Raw genomic sequence first — 25,770 nt, 5'->3', positions numbered from 1 at the left:
GTGCCTGAAATGAAAGGGTAATTATCTGGAGGTGGGAATCTGGGATATGCCTCCCTGAGATGATGGTAAATAAATTACACCCAATGTAAGCTGCAAGGCTTAATTTGTTCAAGATTTTACAGAAGCAATGGGTTCAGATAGAAGATAGTGAGGGGAATTCAGGGTGTGGTGATCAAAAAGGACACCAAACTGTGTGGAGGCAGGTCCTGAACTGGTGAAGGAATGGTATGGTTAAAATCAGGGAGGTAGCATAGCCAAGACAATCCTAAGCAAAAAGAACAAAGCTGGAGGCACCACACTCCCTAACTTCAAACTCTACTACAAAGTTACATACAATATCCAAAACAGCATGATACTGGTACTAAAACAGACACATAGACCAATAGAATAATATAGAGATCTCAGAAATAAGACTGTATATCTACAACCATCTAATCTTTGACAAACCTGACAAAAACAAACATTGGGAAAGGATTCCCTATTTAATAAATGGTGCTGGGAAAACTGGCTAGCCATATACAGAAAATTGAAAATGGACCTCTTCCTTATACCTTAGACAAAAATTAACTCAAGGTGGATTTAAGATTTAAATAAGGCAATTGCATCAAAACCAAAAATTGGCAAATGGGATCTAATTAAACTAAAGAGATTCTGCAAAAGAAGCTATCATCAGAATGAAAAGACAACCCACAGAAAGAGAGAAAATTTTTGCAGTCTATCCATCTGACAAAGGTAACTTAAACAAATTTACAGGAAAAAACAAAAACAAAACCAAACAGCCCTATCTAAAAGTGGACAAATGACATGAACAGATACTTCTCAAAAGAAGACATTTACGTGGACAACACACATATAAAAAAAGCTTAATATCACTAATTATTGGAGAAATTCAAATCAAAAATTACAGTGAATTACCATCTCATGCCAGTCAGAATGGCAATTATTAAAAAATCAAGAAGCAACAGATGCTGGTGAGGCTATGGAGAAATAGGAATGCTTTTACACTGTTGGTAGGATTGTAAACTAGTTTAACCATTGGGGAAGACAGTGTGGCAAGTCCTCAAAGACCTACAAACAGAAATATCATTTGACCCAGCAATCTCATTACTGGGTATATACCCAAAGGAACAGAAATAATTCTATTATAAAGATACATGCATGTGTATGTTCATTGCAGCACTATTCATAATAGCAAAGACACGGAATCAACTCAAATGCCCATCAATGATAGACTGGGTAAAGAAAATATGGTACATATACACCATGGAATACGATGTAGCCATAAAAAGGAAGGAGTTGGTGTTCTTTGCAGGGACATGGACAGAGCTGGAAATCATTATCCTTAGCAAACTAACACAGTAACAGAAAACCAAATACCACATGTTCTCACTTGTAAGTGAAAGCTAAACAATGAGAACACATGGACACAGGGAGGGGAACAACACATACTGGGGCCTGCAAAGGGGCAGGGAGGGGGGAGAGAATCAGGATAAGTAGCTAATGCATGTGGGGCTTAATATCTAGGTGATGGGTTGATAGGTGCATCAAATCACCATGGTACATGTTTACCTGTGTAATAAACCTGCACATCCTGAATATGTATCCTGGAACTGAAAAAAAAACCATAATTGAAAAGACAAAAAATATAACATTTAGTGAAATATTAAAGAAAAATCAAGGAGGTACTGATTAAGTAGGCAGTTTAGGGGACTGAGACTGAGAAAAGAAGAGTAATTGGTGTGACACCATTGGACTCAAATTTCCCTGGCCCTTATATAGCTGAGATAGAGAGAAATGGCAGCCAAGGGGAATATCCTTCAGCATTTGCTTAGCAAATTACTCAGTAGCTATACTGGGAATTCAACAGGGAGATTCTAGAGAGAGTGTTTGATCGGATAAGCATCTTGTTCTGGTAATTTACCTTAACTACACACAGTGTATCTTTTCAGATGCTGCCATATGCCAGTAACGAGAGTTATGTACTTGTACTACTTTTGGGCTATTTTTTGTTGAATGTGGAGTGCAGCATTTGGGCAGACTGTGGGCTCTGGAGTCAGGAAGACCTTGGTGTGAAATCAGAGAACTGCCCCCTCTCCTTCATGACCCTGAGCAAGTTAGTTTTCCCTGCTGACACATTGTTTCCTTATTTTGTAACACAGGGATAGTGCAATGTGTATTTTAGTACTGCAGTGAGTATTTAGTTAAATAACTTCTGTGCCTGGTGCATAGTAACTGCCCAATAAAGGCTAGTTATTGTGATTATTTTGAAAATAGGCTATTCTGGGGAGGTTATTGTTTTTTTATTTTTTTGTTTTTATGTTTTTTTCCCCCCTGAAGAAATTCCTTCTCCTTTTTGGCTATCTATGGCCTATGGCACAGTCAGTAGACAAGTGACCATGAAGAAGAGTGAGAGGAACCTGGAGGGAACAGTCTCCACTTTCAGATAAGAGCACCAGATGTCTCCCTTGCCTGAGGCAGAGGTGGAGGTGAAGCCTTGGATAGTTTAATTCTCCGGCAGTTTGGATAAATTTCTACGCATGACCTAAGAAAACACTTTCTTTTTGTCCAACACCTTCCACAGGGCATTCTTGATCTCTTTGTTCCTCAAACTGTAAATGAGAGGATTCAGCATGGGGATCACCAATGAATAGAACACGGACACTACTTTGTCCCTGCGTGGTGAGTAGCTGGAGCTGGGTCGCAGGTACATGAAAAGGGCCGTACCAAACAGCAGAGTCACCACAATCAGGTGCGAGGAACACGTACTGAAGGCTTTCCATTGGCCCTCTGCTGAAGGGATCTTCAGGACGGCAGACACTATGTAACCATAGGAGATAAGGAGGTGGAGGAATGATGTCCCCCCAACAGCGACCACCACGAGGAAATTTATCACTTGACTGAGGAAGGTGTCAGAGCAAGACAGAGCCAGGATTGGTGGGAGGTCACAGAAGAAGTGGTTGATGACATTGGATCTGCAAAAGTGAAGCCTAAATATGGAGCTGGCCTGGATCAGGGAGCTCAGGAAGCCACCAACATATGCCCCAACCACCATGCGTGTACAGAGGCCCTGGGACATGATGGTGGTGTAGAGAAGGGGGCTGGAGATGGCTGCATATCGGTCGTATGCCATAGCGGTCAAGAGAAGGCACTCAGTCAGACCCATGCCAACAAAGAAAAAAAACTGAGCAGCACAGCCCACAAATGATATAGTCTTCTGCTCCCAGAAGAAGTCAGTGAGCATCTTGGGAGCCACAGCAGAAGAGTAGCAGATGTCAATGAAAGATAAGTGGCTTAGGAAGAAGTACATGGGTGTGTGCAGATGGGTGTTACCTCTGATCAGAAGTATGAGGGCCAGGTTCCACGCCAGGGTCATAAGATAGATGCCCAGGAAGGTCACAAAGAGGATGGCCTGCAGTTCTGGATGGTCCGTGAATCCCAGGAGGATAAACATGGTCACTGATGAGCTGTTCCAGGCCTTGGTTATGGACATGCTTCTCATGGCCCACAGGGACGAGACGCAGACCTGAGATAGTAATGACAGTCCACATTACAGGTGGTATTAGGAGATAATTACAAAATGTATGAAAGGGAGGGCAGAGGATTAGAGGTTATAGCTTTATGCAAAGACTCTCTTTCTCAGGCCCCCCCGCCCCCAACTCTCTCTCTCAAAGAAGGCAATTGCAGTCATCATCTTAAATATTTAGGCAGTATAGTGTAGCTGATCTGAGTTTAAACTTTGGATCCAAAATCCAAAAGTTGAGGAGGCAGGTAATATGAGTTTAAACTAGGGATTTTGGATCCAAAGTTTACACTCATATCACCTGCCTCCTCATCTCCTGCCTCCACCGTTTTTACTAGTTGTGTCACTTTGGGTGAGATCGCCAACATTTCTGGCTTCAACTTCTTTATCCTTAAAACTGGATCATAGCAGTTACTTCACTGATTTAAGTGCCTGACACACAACAAGTGACCAGTGAGTAATTATTAGGACAGTTCTGTGTGCCTCAGGTGAGTCAGGTCATGCTTTGGAATAACTATTCACCTACTTTACCTAAGTTTCAATATTAGAAGGAAAAGATCAATGGAACTAGATTCAGCTATGTAGTTGTGAGATGACCAATTAGAATGTTTTTAAGGCAACGGATTAGGTCACATGTATATCAAAATGCTCTTAATTGTCAAATATTCGGTCCAAATACACTAATATAGGTCAAATTTCAAATTTGTCTCAGTCTGAGCTTTCTGACTGTTTAATTGCTGAGTGTGGGCTCTGGGTCTAGACTGCCTGGATTCAACTCTCAGCCTCACTTAGTCAATGTGTGATGTTGGCCAGGTCACTTAACTCTCTCTGTCTCTCTATAAAATTAGAGATAATAATAGTATCTAGTTTGTTATAGGATCTAATTATCTATCTATCTGTGTATCTATCTGTGTATCTATCATCTATGTATCATCTATCATCATCATCATCATCATGTAATCGTCTTAGAACATGCCTTACCCATATAACTGTTCCATAACAATTGTCTTGTTGCTGTTGTTGTCATTTTAAGCCTAAGTTACAAAGTATCCTCAATCAAATTCTTTGAATTTTCAGTACTTGAAGCATCTTTCAAGATCAGGGACTTGATTTTATCAAATCCACACCAGTAAGGACTCCCATCGTCCCTCATACATCCACACTGAGTCTCAATGCACATTAATCAGGAGAGAACTGCTGTCATCAGGTCTCTGAAACTGGGTCCCTAAAACTACAGAAAGTACCAGGAAAAAGGTGGACAGAGGGCCATGTGGCCCATGGTGAATGACCCTTAAAGGTTTGGAACATATCTTGATCCTTCTTCAGTTCTTAACCCAAATAATTTGGAAATCAATGAAATTATTTTAATTGGCTTTTAAAGAACTGTGAGATATTTTAATTAATATGGTGAATACACAAATGTGAACTATTGAAACAAAAACTCTTGTTCCTGATTAATAAAACTGAACATTATGATCTATCTCCTGAAATAATAACTCAACATTTTTGTGTATACTTTTTATGTACAAGTATATGTTTATGTACATAGGTGCTTGTATCATAGTACACAAACCTTTGTAACTTGTATATATTGTAGAAATCATTGCAAGTCAATAGCTTAACAATTTGGGAAGTGATACTATCTCTATTTGTGCAGAATTTTTCATGCTCAATTTGGGAGAGCCACTTTATTCTGACATCCTCAATTTTCACAAATCAATCCATATCTACTCATTGCCAGTAAGGTCTCATTGACCTTCTTAATGTTTTTTTTTTCCTGGAACTTACACAGACAGATGCCCTTGAAATTGGGGCCCATTTTCTCCCCTCTCAATAGTTCCTTGTGCATATTTTTCAGTGCTAAACCTCTTAAATTTGGATAATGGGAGAATGTGAAGCTCCTTTTGGCTATCACCATGCCATCATTTGTGCAGAGTTTTAAATATTTATCACATTAGTCACAATCTCATTGGTATGACTTTAAGCTTCATCCCATATTCTAAGGTTTTGCACCTGTTTGTGAAAGGTTTGTGAACTTGCTAGACTCAAGAGAGGGTTCTTTACCCTTTAAGGAAAGAAAAGAAAAACCCGCAGCAAACTCTGCGTAATTGAGTGCAGATGTAGAGCCACACGCAGAAATTGAGAGCTAAAACCACATGAGCTCTGCTGGAGTACTCACACGTTCTGGAGAGGTGCAGCCATTTAGCAAGGTAGAGGCCTGAAGTCTGTGTTGTGATTCAGGGTCATTTGGGGCAGCTATTCAGGTTAGAAGAAAGGGGAGTGGGAGAAGGTAGTGGTTTGATCCTGGGTAGGCTTTAGAAAAAGGCTGGTTCTAATTCTGACTCTGCCACTTGCCAGCTGTGGGATGTTGGGCAACTCATTTAGCTTTTCTGAGTTTCAATTTCCTCATTTATAAAATGAGAATAATTGTCTAGGCACGGTGGCTTATGCCTATAATTCCAGTATTTTGGGAAGCAGAGGCAGGAGATTGCTTGAGGCCAGGAGTTCAAGACCAGCCTAAGCAACATGGCAAGACCTCATCTCTACAAATAACAATAAAAATGAAAAAAATTAGTCAGGCATGGGGGCGTACACCTGTGGTCCCAGCTATTCAGGAGGCTGAGGTGGGAGGATTGCTTGAGCCTGCAATGTGGAGGCTGCAGTTAGTTGTGATCATGCCACTGCACTCCAGCCTAGGTGACAAAGGGACACTTTGTCTTAAAACAACAACAAAACAAACAGTAACTACTTAACAGAACTTGAAAATTGCTTAAGATAGTGTATAAAGGGCTCATGATGGGTCTTGAGATAGAATGTTTGCTTAATAAACTGGAACTGTGATTGTTATCAGCAGCAAGTATTTCTTAAATAATTATTGATAGAACCAACCATTAATTTTGAAACACTTCCTCCTTATGTAATAGGTTGAAGTATGCTTATGTTAGAGGAATAAGAAGTGCACTAATGAACCATGCAAGTTTGTAAGAAGTGTTTACAAGTGAGGTTGAGAACTTAATAATACGAGGTTTCATGGGTTAATTCAAAGTCTGTTTTGAATGTTGACATCAGGAGGGGGAAATTTTGTATTTAAGGATGAGATTTCCCAGCCCTGGAAACAGAAAGTGGAGCTGGACAAATTGACACAAAAGGAAAATATGTAGAATTTTATTTTAGAACATTAGAGAAAAGGTATCTTAAGGGTTGTATGGAGTGTTTTATGGTGTAGAACTCTATTCACAAAGAAGGGCTTCTTCTCTTGAAAGAGAAAGGAGGTTTTCTTCACTCTTGCAGCAAACTTGGGGAGACTGTTTGGTCTGAGCCTGGACTCCCTACTAATCTACGATAAAGGTATAATCAACACCAGGTCTATTTTACACAGCTCAAAAGGAAGAGTCTGAAAGGCTCAGTGACCTCATTAGACTCATAGATCCAGTTCCAGCATCTTCGTGAACTCCACTATCCTCGATGGTTACAGGAACATAGTAATATAGTAAAATCAAGAACTTAGCACAGTCCTCTGCATGTAGAAGATACAGGGTAATTGATGGGTACTCGTAGACTTGATTTATGACTCTGTTCATTTCCCATCAAATATATCTGGAAGAAGTGTTAAACTTTATAACCAAATTTGCCTTATTTGAGCTTCACAGACACAGCTGGTGATGGAGGAAAATATGAAATGATGAGAAGGATCTCAGCCAATTTGTGAAGTTGGAGGTGTTCCATGAATTTCCCCATTGATCCTGATCTGAGCTGCACATCCTTCACTTCGTGATGCTGTTTCTCTCACCCCTGCAGGTGCCTGGTGCCCTCAAGATATTGCTGTTCCATGTCTTTCTTTTATCTGAATGTACAAATGACTGATGAAATTAGGAGTTCCTCTCAATGTAAGGTGACAGTGCAAAAGAGTTCAAGGCTTTAATTCAAGAATTAAGATTCAGATGGTGTAAATCACAGCATTAGTGAGAAAAGAGAAGGAGGGTTTTGGAGTTTAGAGGCCTTTGCAGTGTTTGAAAAATCTGCTATGTAAAGAGTGTCTGGATTAGAGACCTTCTAAATTACTTTTTGGATGACTTACTAATAATTGTGGCTGTGTTTAAGGGCATAGCCATAGAGGTTCCTTCAGAAGTGTCATTCCCTTTTCATCACGTTGGTAGTTGCAAGGCTTAAATGCACTTCAGTAAGCTCATCACAGGAGCAGTAGAGAAGAATCAAGATTGGGCTGTGATTTCAGAATCAGGCTCTTAAATGCCTCACTCAGATGATCACGATGAGCAAATTTCCCTCCTTACAGTAACCTTGGTTTTTGAAAAGACCGGTTTCATATTTATTTTACCTTAGCTTCTAATAGTATGCTGGGTTTACCTTTCACAAAATTTGTAGTGAACAGTTAATGCATTTATAAAGCCAATAATTCATCATGATTTTCTGAAGACTTAAAAAAAATGCTACTGAATATTTAATAGTCAACTGATTGCCATTCAAAGAGACCATGTGTTTCTTTTAGCTTTCTTTTAGTAATGTGTCCCATTTAAGACAATATGGAATAGGGTATTAGGCCGTTTTTCGTCACTATAAAGGACTACCTGAGGCTGGAAACTTTATAAACAAAAAAAGGTTAATTGGCTCACAGTTCTGCAAACGGTACTAGAAGTATGGTGTTGGCATCTGCTTCTGGTGAGGCCTGAAGGTAGCTTATAATCATGGTGGAAGGGGAAGGGGAAGCAGATGTCTCACATGGTGAGAGCAGAAACAAGAGAGAAAGAGAGCAGCAGAAGGGGGCCAGGCTCTTTTAAGCAACCAGCTGTTGCCTGAATTCACGCATCACCAAGGGGATAACACTATGCCGTTTATGAAGGATCCGCCTTGTGGTTCAATCACCTCCTACCAGGCCCCACCTCCAGCAATGAGGATTACATTTCAACTTGAGATTTGGAGGAAACCAACACTCAAACTATATCCAACAGAGTCCAGCTTATAGTATACATCAATTAATAAAACATTGTGCTGGGCATACTGTTCAACTGATAAATCAAGAGCATAGAGTTATCTGAGACGGCAAAATTGAATGTAAATCCTAAATTTCCACGTTATCTTGATTTTAAATTTTGAACTGGAGAAAGCTCAAATGTGAAAAGAATAATGCACATTTAAAAAACTTTGGCAAAGCCGGGCACGGTGGCTCATGCCTGTAATCCCAGCACTTGGGGAGGCCGAGGCGGGTGCATCACAAGGTCAAGAGATGGAGACCATCCTGGTCAACATGGTGAAACCCCGTCTCTACTAAAAATACAAAAAATTAGCTGGGCATGGTGGTGTGTGCCTGTAATCTCAGCTACTCAGGAGGCTGAGGCAGGAGAATTGCTTGAACCCAGGAGATGGAGGTTGCGGTGAGCTGAGATCGCACCATTGCACTCCAGCCTGGGTAACAAGAGCAAAACTCCGTCTCAAAAAAAAAAAAAAAAAAAAAACTTTTGCAAAAAAAATCCTTAAATTCATATTTTTCATATTCGAGTTAAGTACGTAAATGACTGCAGAGAACGCTTGGAAACAAAAAAGTATACAGCAGACATCTTGAAAAGCAATAGCACTGAAAAGAAATGAGCTATCAAGCCAAGAAAAGACGTGGAGGAACCATAAATGCATATTACTATGTGAAAGAAATCAACCTGAAAAGGCTACGTACTGTATGAGTCCACCTATAAGACATTCTGGAAAAGGCAAAACTATGGAGACAGTAAAAAGAGCAGTAGTTGCTGGGAATCAGGGAGAGGGAAGGATGAACAGGCAGAGCACAGAGGGTTTTTAGGGCAGTGATGCTATGGGTGATCCTGTAACAGTGGATACATGACTTTATACATTTGTCCAAACCCACAGAACGTAGAACACCAAGAATGAACCCAAATGTAAACTATGGATTCTAGGTGATAATGTGCCAATGCAGGTTAATTGATTATAACAATGTACCGCTGTGGTGGAGGATGTTGATATTGGAGGAGGCTGTGCATTTGTAGGAGTAAAGGGTAAATAGGAAATCTCAGCGCAATACAGACTCTATAACTGCTCTAAAAATGTCTCCGCATCAGTTCCATGAGGGTCGCTGTTGTGAAGGAGTTCGAGACCCGCGATGGGAAGTTGGTGTCCGACTCCTCTGACATCCTGGCCAAGACAGACAGCTGCGGCAGCCCCTGCCAGCCTGCTCCTCCCGCGGCTGCCTCAGAGCCTCGGAGTGAGGGAGGGAGGGAGGCCGCCGGGCAGGTGCAGGGGAGCACAAGGAACAGGAGACCCACCTGAGGCTGAGTCCTCGCCCTCAGCCCACCCGCGGGGGAGTTTACTGCCTGGGAAACCCACTTGCCCATGTCTCCAACTACAGAACAATCCAATTGCTTTCTTTCTTCTTCTTCTTCCTCTTCTTCTTCTTCTTCTTCTTCTTCTTCTTCTTCTTCTTCTTCTTCTTCTTCTTCTTCTTCTTCTTCTTCTTTTTTTTTTTTTTTGTCCAAAATAAAACCTCAGTGAGCTCCGGAGAAAAAAAAGAAGTCTAGTTTTTAAAAAGTACAAAAACCGATTTGGTTGAATTTGGGGAAAAAGAAAATAGCATTAAGAGGTGCAGGGAGAAAAACTAAAAGTCAAAGAACTTCTTGGTTACCTATATGGGCTTGTGGATACAGGGAATTCCATCATGTGAGATTAATATTGGCATAAAGACAAAGAGTAAAAGATGAATGACTGCACTTACCCTGTTGCTCCTGCTCTGTCTGCCCTTTAGTTGATACCTGTCTTCTGCTTTGGAAGGAGTTTAATCGAGTTTCAGTGGCTGCTTCCAATTCCCAAAGTGCGAATGAGTTTAGAGAGAGCTTGGGGCTGGTTTTATTTATTTATTTTTTGTCAAGGATCAGTATATCCTTTTGGTGCCCAGAAGTTGAGTTTTGGGGCAGAATGACGGGGAAAAGATATATAAAGAAAGGACGGAGGTTGTAATCTTTAAGCAGCTCTTCTGATATCAGCTAACATCTGCATTTAGGGTCATTTTGGGAAAATATTTCAAAGCTGGGCTTGGGGTGAATTGGGAAGAGGTTTTTTTTCCCCATCTCTCCTTGGAAATGTTTCCTTACATTCGCCCTTGAGGATCTTTTTGAAAGAGAGGAATGTATCACCCGAACTTCACAGCTGTATGGTTAATTGCTCTCTGGGGTTGTCTAGAACACAACTTCTAAAAGCTCCAAAACTGATGCTTAGTAAATTCCCAGAGGCTAGGGCCTCCATTCTCCCAAGACCAATCAAGGTATTTTCTGGTAGTACATGACGAAAATCTCAGGATAGCAGCGGAACATAAGGACAGGATAAATACCACTCCACAAAAGAGGGCATGATTGCCTATCTATAAACATACATGTACTAACTCTTGCCCATTACTTAATAGAAACTATTTGGCCAGAAGTATGTTAAAAGAATGGGATCTTAACCCTTTCTGAGCTCCTACCATGTCCTAAGCACTATACTGCGTGCCTTATGTGTATTAACTCACTGAGTCCCCCCAAATTCCCCTTGCAGAGGAGGAAACTGAAATTCAGAGAAGCTAAATGAATTGCTTGAAATTTTATGCTAGCAAGGGATTGATCCGATATTCGAACCCCGTGTAATACCAAACATTGCGTATGAATGTATGGCACATGCGTTTATTTTGAAACTCACATAAATGTGTTGATATGGCCAATCATATCCCTCAATTCATAAATCCATTTTATTTCCGCAGAAACCTACTATTTTCCTTCAGGAAAGAGATATTAGAAAGGGGGCATTTTTTTTCTTAAAAGATTTTAAAAAACTTATTCTGCTATGGTATATAAGGGTGTAATATAAAGATGTAGGACTTCTATTCTATGGAGAGCTACATACAAATAAAAATATTGGGCCACACATTTAACAAAAAGCAAGCGATTAATTAATACGTGTGCTTGAAGGTAAAGGAGAAAAAGTAAAATATTTGATTCTTTTGTTCCTTAAGCTGACAATATTGAAATTCGGTCTTTTCAAAGTAGCTACAATAAATAGTAGATGATTGATCTCAATTCCATGGCTAATTTAGGGAGAGAAAGTTATCCAACCAGGCAGAGAAAAAAAGGATGGAAAGACACCCAGGATAGACTGAGTAGAATTCAAAGGAAAAATATAGATAAGGGAGAAATTATTCATTCATGAATTCCTTAAGTATGTATGTATTTATTTATTGAGAGTTAGGTCTCTTTATTTATTTAAATTGACAAATAACAAATTGTATTTATTTATAGTATGTAACATAATGTTTTGATATATGTATACATAGAATGATTAAATCAAGCAAATTATATCCATCAGCTCACCTTTCTGATGAGAACATTCTAAAATCGACTTTCTCAGTGATTTTCAAGTATACTGCACATTATTAATTACAGTGGCCATGCTGTACAGCAAATCTCCAAAATTTATTTCTCCTAACTGAAAGTTTGTTGTCACCTTTTAAAGATGTCACTTAAAGATGTCACCTTTTAAGTGACATCTCCCTGCTCCGCCCACCCTTGCCCCTGGTAACCATCTTTCTACTCTCTGCTTCTATGAATTCCATTTTATATATCACATAATTGAGAGAATGCAATATTTGTCTTTCTGTGCTAGGATTATTTCACTTACCATGATGTCCTCCAGAGTTATTAATGTTGTTGCAAATGACAAGATTTTCTTCTCTTTTAAGGCAGAATGGTGTATGCATACTATATTTTCTTTACTCATTCATCCATTGATGAACACTTAGCTTCATCCCGTATCATGGCTATGGTGAATAGTGCTGCAGTAAATATGAGAGTGCAGTGATCTTTTTGACATGTTGATTTCATTATCCTTGGATATATACCCAGTAGTGAGATTGCTGGGTCATACGGTTGTTCTGTGTTTAGTTTTTTGAGGAATATCTATACTGTTTTCTAGATAATGGCTACGTTTACTATATGCTACTTATTTTTTATTTTTATTTTTTGACATTTAATAGATATAAATGGAGTTTAGTTTTGATTTTAATTTCCATTTTGTTGATGAATAGTGGCATTGAGTATCATATGTCCATCCATATATCTATTTTGCTGAATAATATGTTGAAATATTTTGCCCATTTAAAAAATTTCTAAAATGTAATACTTTGTTTTGAAAGTTCTTTATATATGCTACATAAAATTCCTTTATCAAATACGTGGTTTGAAAATATTTTCTTCTAATCTGTAACTTGTCTTTTCATTCCATTAATAATATTTTTTGAGAGCAGACACCCTCACTTTTTGCGATGTCTGTTTTGCTTTTGGTGTAGCATCTAGGAAATCTTTGTATAATGCGAAGTCATAATGATTTTTTCTATGTTTTCCTCTAGACATTTTATAATTTATATTTTACATTTATTTGTATGATTTATTTTGAGTTGATTACTTGTGTATGGTAGGAAGTATGAACTATTTCATATTTTGGCACAATGACATCTAATTGTCCCAGCACTATTTGTGGAAAAGTATATTCTTTCTCATTTGAGCTGTTTTTGCATCATTGATGAAAGTCATTTGATTGTAAGTATGTGGGTCTATTTCTGTTCTTCAGAACAGAACCGTCTATTCTGTTTCACTGAATTATGTATTCTTTTCTTTCTCCAATATTATACTTTCTAAATTATTGTAGCTGTATAGGTAAGTTTTCAAACAAGTATGTGAGTCACTCAACTTGGTTCTTCTATATCAAAATTATTTTGGCTCTTCTAGTTCCTTTACCTTTCCATAAATATTTTATTTTACTATTTTTATTTTTTTCAAAGTGATCAGCATCAACTCACAAATTTTAGAATCAATTTGAAAATATCTACAGAAATTCCTATTGATATTTAATTTAAAATGTATTGAATAAAGAGATCTATTTTGGGGGAATTGATATTTATTATGGCACTACATTGAGTCTTCTAATCCATACACATGGTATATATCTCCATATATTTGGATATTTGATTTCTTCTATCAGTGTTTTATAGTTTGCTGCACACAGATCTTGTACTTATTTCATTAGGTTTATACCTAAGTATTTCATGTTCTTTTAGAGTGTATTGTAAATGATACATTTGATTTCAGTTACTAATTATTTATGAATAGCGTCCAATTACTAATTGTTCATTACTAGTTCAATTACTAATTGTTCACTACAGTTAATTTTTATAATTCGTTTATTGGGGCACTGTTTAACCTACTTATTAGTTCTTGAACTTATTCTGTAGATTCTTTGGGATTTTCTACCACCATATTCTTTGTGTATGATATGGTCAGGCTTTGTGTCCCTGCCCAAATCTCATCTTGAATTGTATCCCCAAGTGTTGAGGGGAGACCTGATGCGAGGTGACTGAATCATTGGGTCAGTTTCCCCCACTCTGTTCTCGTGATAGTGAGTGAGCTCTCATGAGATCTGATGGTTTCATAAGGGGTTCTTCCTGCTGTGCTGCCTCACTCTTCTGTCTCCTGCTGCCATGTGAAGAAGATCCTTGCTTCCCCTTCAGCTTCCACCATGATTGTAAGTTTCCTACAAGGCCCCTCCAGCCATGTAGAACTGTGATTCAAGCCTTTTTTCTTTATAAATCACCCCGTATTGGGCAGTTCTTTATAGCTGTGTGAAAACAGACTATTACAGTGTATATAGGGAGTTTTATATTTTCCTTTGCAATCTATATAATTTTTACTTATTTTTCCTGCTTTATTGATAGGAACTCCAGTAGAATGTATAAAATGAATGGTGAGAACACACATCAGTGCTTTTTTTCCTGATCGTAGGAGAAAGACATTTAGTCTTTTATTACTAAATACAATAATAGTTGTAGGGTATTTTAGTTATTGACCTATGAACTACATCAGGTTACAGATTTTCTTTCTAGTCCTAGTTTGCCAAGAGTCTTTATTATAAATGAATGTTGCATTTTGTAAAAGATATATATTGAATTGATTGATTTTTATACTTTTTCTTCTTGATTTTCACTTTATCGATAAAGAGGGATTCATTGAGTGATTTTAAAATGTCGAACCAGACTTACATATTTTTGGGGATAAATCCAATTTGGAAATACGCATATAAAGTATACCCCTAACCAGGTAGTTGGATTTGAGAGAAGGTAATTCCCAAGCAACCAAATTCTAAGAGAGATAACAGAACAAGAGCTACACAGTCAATCTTCAGGAGTGCAATCCTAAAGCAGAAGCAGACGGAATTTTCAATTCTAAAAGCCAAGGTAGCCATGGGAGGCAGTTCAATAAAGATATAGTCAGGAGTTATTCTGGTACCAAGGAGGAGTCACCAGCTGCATTTGCTTATTATGTTTTGCCTTCAGCTCTCATAACTCTAGGTGAAAATATGGTGTGTGTGTGTGTGTGTGTGTGTGTGTGTGTGTGTGTGTGTGTGTTAGGGCAACAGAATGGACATGAGAGATGGTAGGCTAATTATAATCTTCAAAGACTCTCTCTCCCTTTATACCCTTACATGCGGGAATATTCCTTGAAATCTTGTCTGTGGTCTATTTTGCATCCTCTACACATTTTACCTAGGCTATTTACTCTTAGAGTTGAAATTAATAATGCTATGTATAACCACTGTTCTTTCTTTCCCATATCAGCTGTAAGACTAAAACATAATCACAAAAACAGTTATCAAGACAAAGTTCCCAGGGTGTCTTGCTACCCCAGATTCCTTTGAATTCCTACTATATCCACATAGTCCTCAAAATTTCTCCTAGTTCTGGAAGCCATCAGGAGCGTCTCACATACTCTTCATATAATAATATACTGTTGTGTTATCTATTGTTTTCCCTTTTTTCTGTTATGGGTCAGGATGGTACTTCCTGCAGATATTTACCATGTCACTAGCTCTACTGAACAACAGTGTCTCATGGCTGAGATGCTGAGATGCTGGCATTGAAGACAGATATCTGCATTGAGAGCATCATACCTTGATGCCCAAAACTGCTGGCATCAATACTACTCGCACTTCAATACTCTTTCAGTTTCTTTTTACAAGCGTTCTTTCCCCAGTCCCTTTGGGCCAGGACTTGGGAATGTGTCTTTGGGCTGGGCTGAAGGATAATTTAAGTGATAGAAAACTGGTTCTTTCCAGAATCTCCTTTCTCTTCTGAGGTCAGGTCATTGTTCTGAAACTAGATGAGTACCTTGTGATTCTTTTCTTTTGGGATGCTTCCTTTGAGAGTTCCTGAGGGAAATTAATTTCAGTGGATGTTTAGTCAGAGCAATGGTCAAAGCTTTCTTGGAAAATTTACACTCACGATGTCATCAATTTATATGGGTCCTCAGATATCTTGATAAGTAGAAAAAATTGTGCTTTATTTTTTGCATTAACATTATTTTAAATCTTCACTGCAACTCTCATTATATCAATGATTAAGCATATTTTCATTTTATTTGGAATTAACACTTAAAATTTCCTAATGGTTAATTTTTTAGTTTAAGTCTTACCTGGGAATTTCAAGAGTTTAATATTTTCAATGGTTATTCAGGAACATAAAATTTACATTATTTACAAATAATTAGGGCCATTATAATATTAAGTACATGAATAATAAAAATGACCCTGATAGCTAGGGTAATTGCATATTAAAAAACACTGTGTCAAGATTGGCTAAAAATGAAAGTTTTTAGAAGTCATATCCAACTTAAATGACATTTTAATAAAAACACATAGCCAGCTGGTATTTAATAAAAACATATTGTTAGCCAGGGACAATAATAATATAGATTATCATGCTTTTTCTAATAAAATAATTAGCAGAATATTACAGCTAGAAATGTTTCTTCTGAGACAAATGGGCAATTTAAAAATCAAAATGATAACCCCTCATGTTTGAATAGATTATATAATGTTTTTCATATAGATTGTATATTATATGCTCTTCACACAACTGTGAAATGTTGATACATTTGGTGCAATTTCACAGATAAAGAAAAAGCTTATGTAAGATCAGCTGAGGCATCCAGGCCACACGCTGGCAATAGGATAGATTTCAACACATTATGTGTGGCCCCGCTACCAATTATTTTTACTTCTGGTGTCTACTCTTCTCATTTGCTCTCTTGTTATGTTATTGCATCTATTTTTAAATATTTTAAAATCTGATTAAAAAATACTATGAATGTAAACTTATGACTTACCTATTATCAGTTACATTACCCTTATCTATATATATTTGCTTATTGTTATTCACCATTTACATTACTATTATCAGTATGTTGCCCTATCTTTGATCTGCTTTATTTCTAAGAATTGAACTTCATGATAATATTGAGTTCAGGCTCTTGAGAAGCACATTACAGTGCTTGGAGCACACACAGTGGGCATGTAATATGTCTGAAGATGATCAATCACTGTCGTAACTGACCATACAATTTGGGCATACTTCCAGTAGGTGGCAGCAACATTCCATAGGGATCAAAACCAATAGGCGCTTGGTTTTGATAGATAATGGTCTAGTAACAATCTTAGCTGTAATCATGCTATTTGAGTTTTTAGAGATTTTCTATTTTAGCTCTTTGGTTTCAGAATAAAAAAAATTAAAGTCAAGAGAGGGGTCAAGAGATGTCAACAGCCCAATTTGCCACAGTGGAATGGAAATGAGAATTCAGGTCCTATGATGTCTTTGTGCTTTCCTTCTGGTATAAATTGTTAATGACTTCTAAAATCTTTAAATGTACCTTCACTGTGGGTTTGTTAGGGATGCCTGGCAAAAAGACTTTTGATCTATATAAGGTTGAAATTTTTACTAATCGTTAGTGAAAGAAATGGTCTCCGAGATAACTTTTCAAACTCCAATTTGAGAATTAAGATATTTTATTAGTAACCACGTTTGGATTTTTTTCTGGGTTTTCTTCGAAATAATTCAAGTAAACTCATTAAAATAGCTATGCTAAAATGTTAAGCTAAAACAAAAGTAAATCAAATTTTAGGAAACGCTGTCAGAAAACAAACTCTAAGATGCGTAGAATCCTAGGAACATAAATTTTGAGTTGAACCTCAAAGGACTTCCAATTCTAAACATTTATAATTCTATGTGGAGTTTATTTGCCTTTATGTGCTATTTGCTTTCATATTTTTTTTATTGTGGTAAAAAGCATATGACATTAAATTTACCATCTTTATTAGTTTGGGTTCTCTAGAGAGACAGAACCAAGAGGATGTATTAATAGACAGACAGACAGCTTAATAGATGGATAGTTATTAACAGATGGATAGATGAGAGTGGGTTTATCAGGAGAATTGGCTCGTGAGATTATGGAGGCTGAGAAGTTCCATAATGTGACATCTGCAAGCTGAAGAATCACAGAATCCTTTTTTCCTGAGCATGGTTCAGTCTAAGTCCAAAGGCCCCCAAAACCAAGAAAGCCAATGATGTAACTCTCAATATGAGGCCAAACACCTGGTAACCTAAGGGGTGACTGATGCAAATCCAAGATTCCAAAGGAGATCTGGAGATATGACGTCAAAGGATGGGAGAAAGGTATCTCAGCTTCAGAGGACAGAGGGGGAATTTGCTTTTCCACTGCTTTTTTGCTCTTTCCAGGCCCTCAATTGACTGGAAGGTACCCACCAACATTGAATTAGGGAGGATCTTCCTTACTCAGTCCACTGATTCAAAACATCCTCTGTCTTACAGGCATACCCAGAAATAATGTTTTACCAGCTATCTAGATATCTCTTAATCCAGTCCAGTTGACACCTAAAATTAACCATCACATCATCTTAATTATTATTATTATTTTTCAGATGGTGTCTCACTCTGTCTCCAGGCTGGAGTGCAGTGGCGTGATCTCGGCTCACTGCAATCTCTGCCTCCCGGGTTCAAGCGATTCTCCTGCCTCAGCCTCCTGAGTATCTGAGACTACAGGCACTTGCCACCAAGCCCAGCTAATTTTTATATTTTTAGTAGAGACAGTGTTTCACCATGTTGGCCAGGATGGTCTTGATCTCTTGAACTCGACTTGTGATCTGCCTGTCTTGGCCTCCCAAAGTACTGGGATTACAGCTGTGAGTCACTACACCTGGCCTTAATTATTTTTTAAGTGTACACTTGAGTAATGTTAAATATATTCATATTGTTCTGTAACATATTTGTTTTGATACTTTCTGATGTTTACTTGAACCTGATCAAATTTGACTTTTTTAAAGTAAGGGCATGAAGATTTTTTAAAAGTAAGGGCATGAAGAGTTAACGAATTTTTTCCAGATAAATTTAATAGGCTGATTTTCTTCCTCACTCTCAGATTTCTTATAGATTAGGTTAATAAATACATTATGAGTCTTCATTCTGCATTTTTCTGTCCAATGCAGATATTGTTAATTTATAATTTGTTCTTTTTTAAAAAAAATTTCAATAGCTTTTGGGGTACAAGTGGTTTTTGATTACATGGATAAATTCTGTTAGTGGTGAATTCTGAGATTTTAGTATACCTGTCACCCAAACAGTGTACATTGTACCCAATATGTAGTATTTTATTCCTCACCCCACTTCCACCCTTCCCCTTGACATCCCAAAGTACATATCACTCTGTATGTCTCTGTGTTCTCATAGTTTAGCTCCTACTTATAAGTAAGAATATACAGTATTTGGTTTTCCATTCCTGACTTACTTTACTTAGAATAATGGCCTCCAGCTCCATCCAAATTGTTGCAAAAGACATTACTGCTTTTTATTCTTAAGATCCTCAATCTTACTTTGTAGGTAGTCATTATCACTATGAAATCTATCACTACCCAATCTTATCAGCCTTTTCTAATCCTAGAAAAATGTGTAGATCATGACTATGAGATTAATCTTTTAAATTAAATCTTAACTCAGTATCAAAACTCTTTCATAGTTAGTTGGGGTTTACTCTTCCAGCATCAGAATTTCCTAGGACAGTTTATCTCCAAACCTAGATAAGAATGTTTCTCTTGAGGAAGAACTTCCTTGCCTTTTCATGTTCCCAGTTGATTATTGAAGCCATTTACCTCCTTTTCTTTCCACAATCTTAGTTGATAAATTTCTTCCTTAAATTAAGTCTATTACCTTGTATATCAAGAATCTCAGTAATTATTCCTTCATATAGAGACTTTTCTCTCAGTTATTTTTTTTTTCTTTTGAGACAGAGGATTGCTAACTTTGTCTCCATGAAATACATTAACTCCTTTTTTCCAAACTTTATTCCTGAAGAAAACATTTCAAAAAACAGGAAACCAATGTTTTAAAACATTAGACTTTCAGGGCTGGATGAGTTCTTTGAGAGTGAGCCTAATTCACTCAGGCTGGAGGGGTTAATTGACTTGCCCACAGTGACACATCCAGGTAGTGGCATTGCTGGGAGTAACACCCAAAATATTAAAAAGACAAAAGAGGAGTCCCATCAAGCCCTTCATCCAATCCTGCCTCATTAAAAAAAAAAAAAAGAAAAGAAATATTTTCATCATAATGCAAATAAGTCACAAGAAAAAGATAGAAAGAAAAGACACATTTTTGGCCAGGACCCAAGAAACAGCTAATGATGTCATTAGTTTACATTTGTTGAGTGATTTCTGTTTGTTAGGCACTGTGCTAACCCTTTCTTATTCACAGTTTATTTAATTTTCACAACTCTTTTGAGGTGGGTATTCTTGTTACACCAGTTTTACAAATGAGGGAGTTGACAAGTTTAAGAGATTAAACAGATTGATAAAAGGGCAGAGCCAGAATTTGAACCCAATTCTCTGAGTTGGAAACCTGTGTTTTTAACCAGTGTATTTCAGTATAAAGCTTGGTATGTTTATGTGTGGTTTTCTTCCAATGAAATTTCTTTTAAGCAAAAGGCCCTCTACTAACCCAGCAGGGAATCTTCCTGGACTCAAATCAGGGAAAGCTCAGAGAAGAATAGGTAGGGGGATGGAAAGAGGCTCCCAGGATGAGTGGTTGGCCCCTTTCACCACCACTCCAGGGAACAATTAGTGCTCAGGAATGTTTAGCTCTAATGATTGCTGGGCTTTTTACGTTGGACCCTGGAGTGAGTGGCAAGGGCAGCCTCTTGGAGAAAGAATGTGGCTACCCCTGCCCATTAAAATAATGAACTCCCACAGGCCATTTATTTGGAAGACTTGTTAACAAAGGAGCAGGGATTCCAGAAGCATGTTTTACTATTTACATGAGGCCAAAGCATAAGAAATTGACGGAACCAGAAACCAGGCACGGAGAAGTGGGAAATGCAGACGACCTGGTTTGCAAAAGATGTTATGGCAGCAAAGCCACCAGTGTTTCTTCAGTTGTAGCACAAGATTGTAGGACCCTTCTGCCCAATGCAATGCAGTAAGTCCAGCTCATTCTCTCCCACTTCATCCATCCAGCAGCAAATCACAACTATAAATTTACAGCCTATTCTACCTTTTATTTGTAAAAGGGGCAGAGTAACGCTGCCACTTCTTGAGTCTATTAGGAGAATTAAATGGGTTTATAGAAATCAAGACTTTAGAACAGTACCTGGCACACAGTAAGTACCAAATAAGTGTTTGATTATATGATTATATTATGATTGTTATTACATTATTTTTTGTGGTTATATCATATATTACATGTTTTGTTATTATAATAATAACAGGCCAAATATAGTAAGTCATAGGCCAAACACTTCCGCCAAACTCTGAGGATAAGTGGTGGAAAACATCTATTTATTCAATAAAATATTTTTTTTTTTTTTTTTTGAGACGGAGTTTCGCTCGTTACCCAGGCTGGAGTGCAATGGCGCGATCTCGGCTCACCGCAACCTCCGCCTCCTGGGTTCAGGTAATTCTCCTGCCTCAGCCTCCTGAGTAGCTGGGATTACAGGCACACGCCACCACGCCCAGCTGATTTTTTGTATTTTTAGTAGAGACGGGGTTTCACCATGTCGACCAGGATGGTCTCGAACTCTCGACCTCGTGATCCACCCGCCTTGGCCTCCCAAAGTGCTGGGATTACAGGCTTGAGCCACCGCGCCCGGCTCAATAAAATATTTACTGAGTGCCTATGTCCTTCCTAAGCCCTATTCTTGGTACTCATGATGAAACCGACTTTGCAAAATTATAACTGAGGAAATTATGACAGTCAGAGAAATTATACCTAATTGACTCCATCTTGCTTCTAACCATTAAGCTATCTTTTTCCATTCTTGGGCATAGGCTGAAGTAACTTTGGAAAGAAATTCAGTTTATGATTTGACTCCGAAACAAAATTAATAGCAGCCCTTTCCTGAAGAGACCTTCTTTTTGCCTGGGGACCAGTCTGCCTTTGCAAGACTAACAAATTAGCTGCAAGATTAGAAATTACAGTTTAGGGGTCATGCAGCCTCTGACTCCAAGAGTCTGAACCTTTCTGAATTACTCCTGGCGATAACATCACTATTGTAAAAGCTAGTATCAGTGCTTGAGATAGTTTGCAGCCCCTGCACTGGAGAGATCAGCTGACACCACCCAGACCGGTGAACTGGCTCAACCAGCTCTGCCATCCCACTCAGGAAGAGAAGACAGCAAGAAAAGCTCAATTGGACGCGCTGTGATTTCATCTCCAACTTGACCAATCAGCACTCTCCACTTCCCAAGCCCCTACTCGCCAAATTATCTTTAAAAACTCTGATCCCTGCATGCTTGGGAAGACTAATTAGAGTAATAATGAAACTCCAGTCTTCTGCACAACCGGCTCTGTATGAATTACTCTTTCTCCATTGCAATTCCCCTGTCTTGATAAATGAGCTCTGTCTAGCCAGCGGGCAAGGTGAACTCTCATTGGATAGTTACAAGGATAGATCAATAAACCAAATGGACAAAACTCCCTGCCTGCCTTTGAGTAACTGACATTCTGGTAGGGAAGATTTCACCAAGCTAAGAGATACCAAATTCATCTTTCTTCCTTTTTGATAGGATTAAATAGATTGATGTTTTAGTGAAGAGCAAGCTCGGCTCTTCTTGGTTTTGACTGCTTGACCAGTGACTTGTGAGATTAGAAATTTGTAAAAAACACAAAACTAGGGGCAGTTTTTAATACGACTGATGACAGAGAACCACAGTTACCATTGGGTGCAAACATGCATGGGCAAACAAATTCCATACAAATGATAAAATACAGCAACCTTAATTTCACCACTGAGTCTTTCTCTGGGCACTTCTGCCTCTTTATACCCATTTGTATTTCCTAATTTTTTTAAAACAATTTTCTTTTTTTTGAGACAGGGTCTCACTCTGTCATCCAGGCTTGAGTGCAGTGGCGCCATCACAGCTCACTGAAGCCTAGACCTCCTGGGTTCAAACGATTCCCCCACCTCAGCCTCCCAAGTAGCTGGGACTAGAGGCACGTGGCACCACACCCCGCTAATTTTTTTTTTTTTTTTTTTTTTTTTTTTTTTTTTTTTTTAACATGGACTCTCGCTGTGTCACAAGGCTGGAGTGCAGTGGTGCGATCTTGGCTCACTGCAACCTCCACCTCCCAGGTTCAAGTGATTCTCCTGCCTCAGCCTCCCAAGTAGTTGGGACTGCCATGCCACCCAGCCCAGCTAATTTTTGTATTTTTAGTAAAGACGGGGTTTCGCCACGTTGCCCAGGCTGGTTTCAAATTCCTAAGCTAAAGCAATTGGGCTACCTCCACCTCCCAAAGTCCTGGGATTACATGAGTGAGTCACTGCACCCAGCCTGTTTTCTTCATTTTGATCTTGCATCAGTGCCAGTCTGTGCTTCTTAACTGCCAGATATATATGGGCTTATCTCTTGTCTTCTAGTGATCATGTGATTTGGCCTGATCACATCAAAGTTGTCCCTTGCTTATCACTGTCTTTAAATACTGAATGAACTTTCTCCTCCCTGCTGCTTTTCTTGCCCAGGAAATATTGATTGCTGTTGGTTCTTGACCAGCATGCTCAGCCCATCTCAGTCAGCTTAGGTACTGCTCCCTCTTCCCTTTCATGGAGACATGTTCATATCCTTTCTTTCCTATAATTGCCCTGACTGTGCTAGTCCAAATTTTGATCATTCTATGAATTTTGTGCAATGACTTGTATTAAAAACATTACATAATTAGAATAAATTTTCTGGTCTTAAGCATAAGTGTGTGTGTATATATGTATGCACAAACATATACATATATACAACTATCCCTGCATGCATACATATAACATACATACATATACACACAAATATGTACACACACACATGCACACACACACGTGCACACACACACATGCATGCACGTGCACACACACACACACACACACTTTTTTCCACCACTTAGTTTTACTACCTAGAAGAATAGATTGTTAGACTGCTGCCTGGATTTCCTCCCCCAAAATGGAACATGTCAAAAATTATAGCCCATTGTATTCAGTTCTCTTCTTTTGGGTTATTATACTAAAGATCTATAACACATAAAATGCCTAACTTTACTTTACTTTATTTATTTATACTTTATTTTCAAGTCAGAAAGACTAAAAAAGCCACAAGAAGCCCAAGTTCAAAGCAGCACTTCAAACTCATCTGATTCAACCATCTCACTTCCCATTTAGGAAAACGAGAATCTGAAGAAGTGACCTTTTCAAAGTCCCAGCAGGTTTATGAATGGAGCTGAAGACAAAACTCAGGCATCCAACTTCCAATCACGGATTATCTTTTGGTCAAGAAGCATAGAGCATATGGATTATTCTAGACTGACTTCCTCTGAAAAGTCTTGGCCTAGCAGGTGGCTGGGCTTTAACTGGGTGTTGTTTTACTGGGTGCTGACTGTTTGCATGATCTTCCAGGAAATATCCACTCTTAAAATAACAAACAAAATCTAACTAATCACAAGATTCTTCTTTCCTTTATGCAGGAAGCAGGCCTATGGCTGTAGGAAAGAACAACACAATTGTGACAAAATTCATCCTCCTGGGACTTTCAGACCATCCTCAAATGAAGATTTTCCTTTTCGTGTTATTTCTGGGGCTCTATCTCCTGACGTTGGCCTGGAACCTAAGCCTCATCGCCCTCATCAGGATGGACTCGCACCTGCACACACCCATGCACTTCTTCCTCAGTAACCTGTCCTTCCTGGACATCTGCTATGTGTCCTCCACTGCCCCTAAGATGCTCTCTGACATCATCACAGAGCAGAAAACCATTTCCTTTGTTGGCTGTGCCACTCAGTACTTTGTGTTCTGTGGGATGGGGCTGACTGAGTGCTTTCTCCTGGCAGCTATGGCTTATGACCGGTATGCCGCAATCTGCAACCCCTTGCTTTACACAGTCCTCATAACCCATACACTTTGTTTAAAGATGGTGGTTGGTGCCTATGTGGGTGGATTCCTTAGTTCTTTCATTGAAACATACTCTGTCTATCGGCATGATTTCTGTGGGCCCAATATGATCAACCACTTTTTCTGTGACCTCCCTCCAGTCCTTGCTCTGTCCTGCTCTGATAACTTCACCAGCCAGGTGGCGACCTTCATAGTGGGTGTTGTCGTTGGAATAGTGTCTGTGCTAGTGGTCCTCATCTCCTACATTTACATTGTTGCCGCTGTTCTGAAGATCAGCTCAGCTACAGGTAGGACCAAGGCCTTCAGCACCTGTGCCTCTCACCTGACTGCTGTGACCCTCTTCTATGGTTCTGGATTCTTCATGTACATGCGACCCAGTTCTAGCTACTCCCTAAACAGGGATAAGGTGGTGTCCATATTCTATGCCTTGGTGATCCCCGTGGTGAATCCCATCATCTACAGTTTTAGGAATAAGGAGATTAAAAATGCCATGAAGAAAGCCATGGAAAGGAACCTCATAATTTCTCACAGCCGACCATTCATTTTTATGAACTTGGGCTGATGTTTACAGGGAAGCTGTGAGCTGGGGCAGTTGTGCAGACATTTATGTAATTTTGAACTAGTTGATCTATAGAAGGAGTTATTGTGAATTGGGGCTTTTTCCCACTTCCTAAGATTTCACTAATAGTTTGCCTGTTGGCTTTTAAAAAACAATTTGGCCATTGTTGCCTTGTAAAATGAATAGCATCGTACAGTTTGAGGTTTTAAATGCTCTGTTTAGCAGAAAACTTCACCATGACAAAAAACATCCTGGAATATCAAAACAGAGTTTGTTTGTATAGCAGGAGAATCATTGAAAAAATGTTAGTCCAGCATTTAGTGTGGTGATCTTTAGGGTATGACATGGTATAATGACCTGAAGAGGATGATGCTTTTTCTAAACACTGTTTT

The 25,770-nt window shown here is 38.6% G+C and overlaps 2 protein-coding genes across 2 annotated transcripts; one reads left to right on the top strand and one right to left on the bottom strand.

The window, feature by feature from the left end:
- Positions 1-2,542: 2,542 nt before the first annotated feature.
- LOC101036891 (olfactory receptor 5A1) lies at positions 2,543-3,490 on the bottom strand. Its single transcript, XM_003920168.3, has one exon. It carries the CDS (start codon positions 3,488-3,490, stop codon positions 2,543-2,545), a length of 948 nt encoding a protein of 315 aa, XP_003920217.2.
- A 20,916-nt stretch (positions 3,491-24,406) lies between these two features.
- On the top strand, positions 24,407-25,381 carry LOC101035711 (olfactory receptor 5A2). Its single transcript, XM_003920165.3, has one exon. The coding sequence runs from the start codon at positions 24,407-24,409 to the stop codon at positions 25,379-25,381; it is 975 nt and encodes a 324-aa protein (XP_003920214.1).
- The last annotated feature ends 389 nt before the right edge of the window (positions 25,382-25,770 follow it).

The sequence above is a fragment of the Saimiri boliviensis genome, chromosome 6, assembly GCF_048565385.1.
Source record: "Saimiri boliviensis isolate mSaiBol1 chromosome 6, mSaiBol1.pri, whole genome shotgun sequence".
Classification (NCBI taxonomy): Eukaryota; Metazoa; Chordata; class Mammalia; order Primates; family Cebidae; genus Saimiri; species Saimiri boliviensis.
The sequence above is the reverse complement of the archived record's forward strand: the minus strand, read 5'-3'. Positions and strand labels throughout refer to the sequence as shown.

What these genes read in the sequence shown, in the direction of transcription:
- LOC101036891 (XM_003920168.3), bottom strand. Translation starts at nt 3,490, where the DNA reads ATGTCCATAACCAAGGCCTGGAACAGCTCATCAGTGACCATGTTTATC.
- LOC101035711 (XM_003920165.3), top strand. Translation starts at nt 24,407, where the DNA reads ATGGCTGTAGGAAAGAACAACACAATTGTGACAAAATTCATCCTCCTG.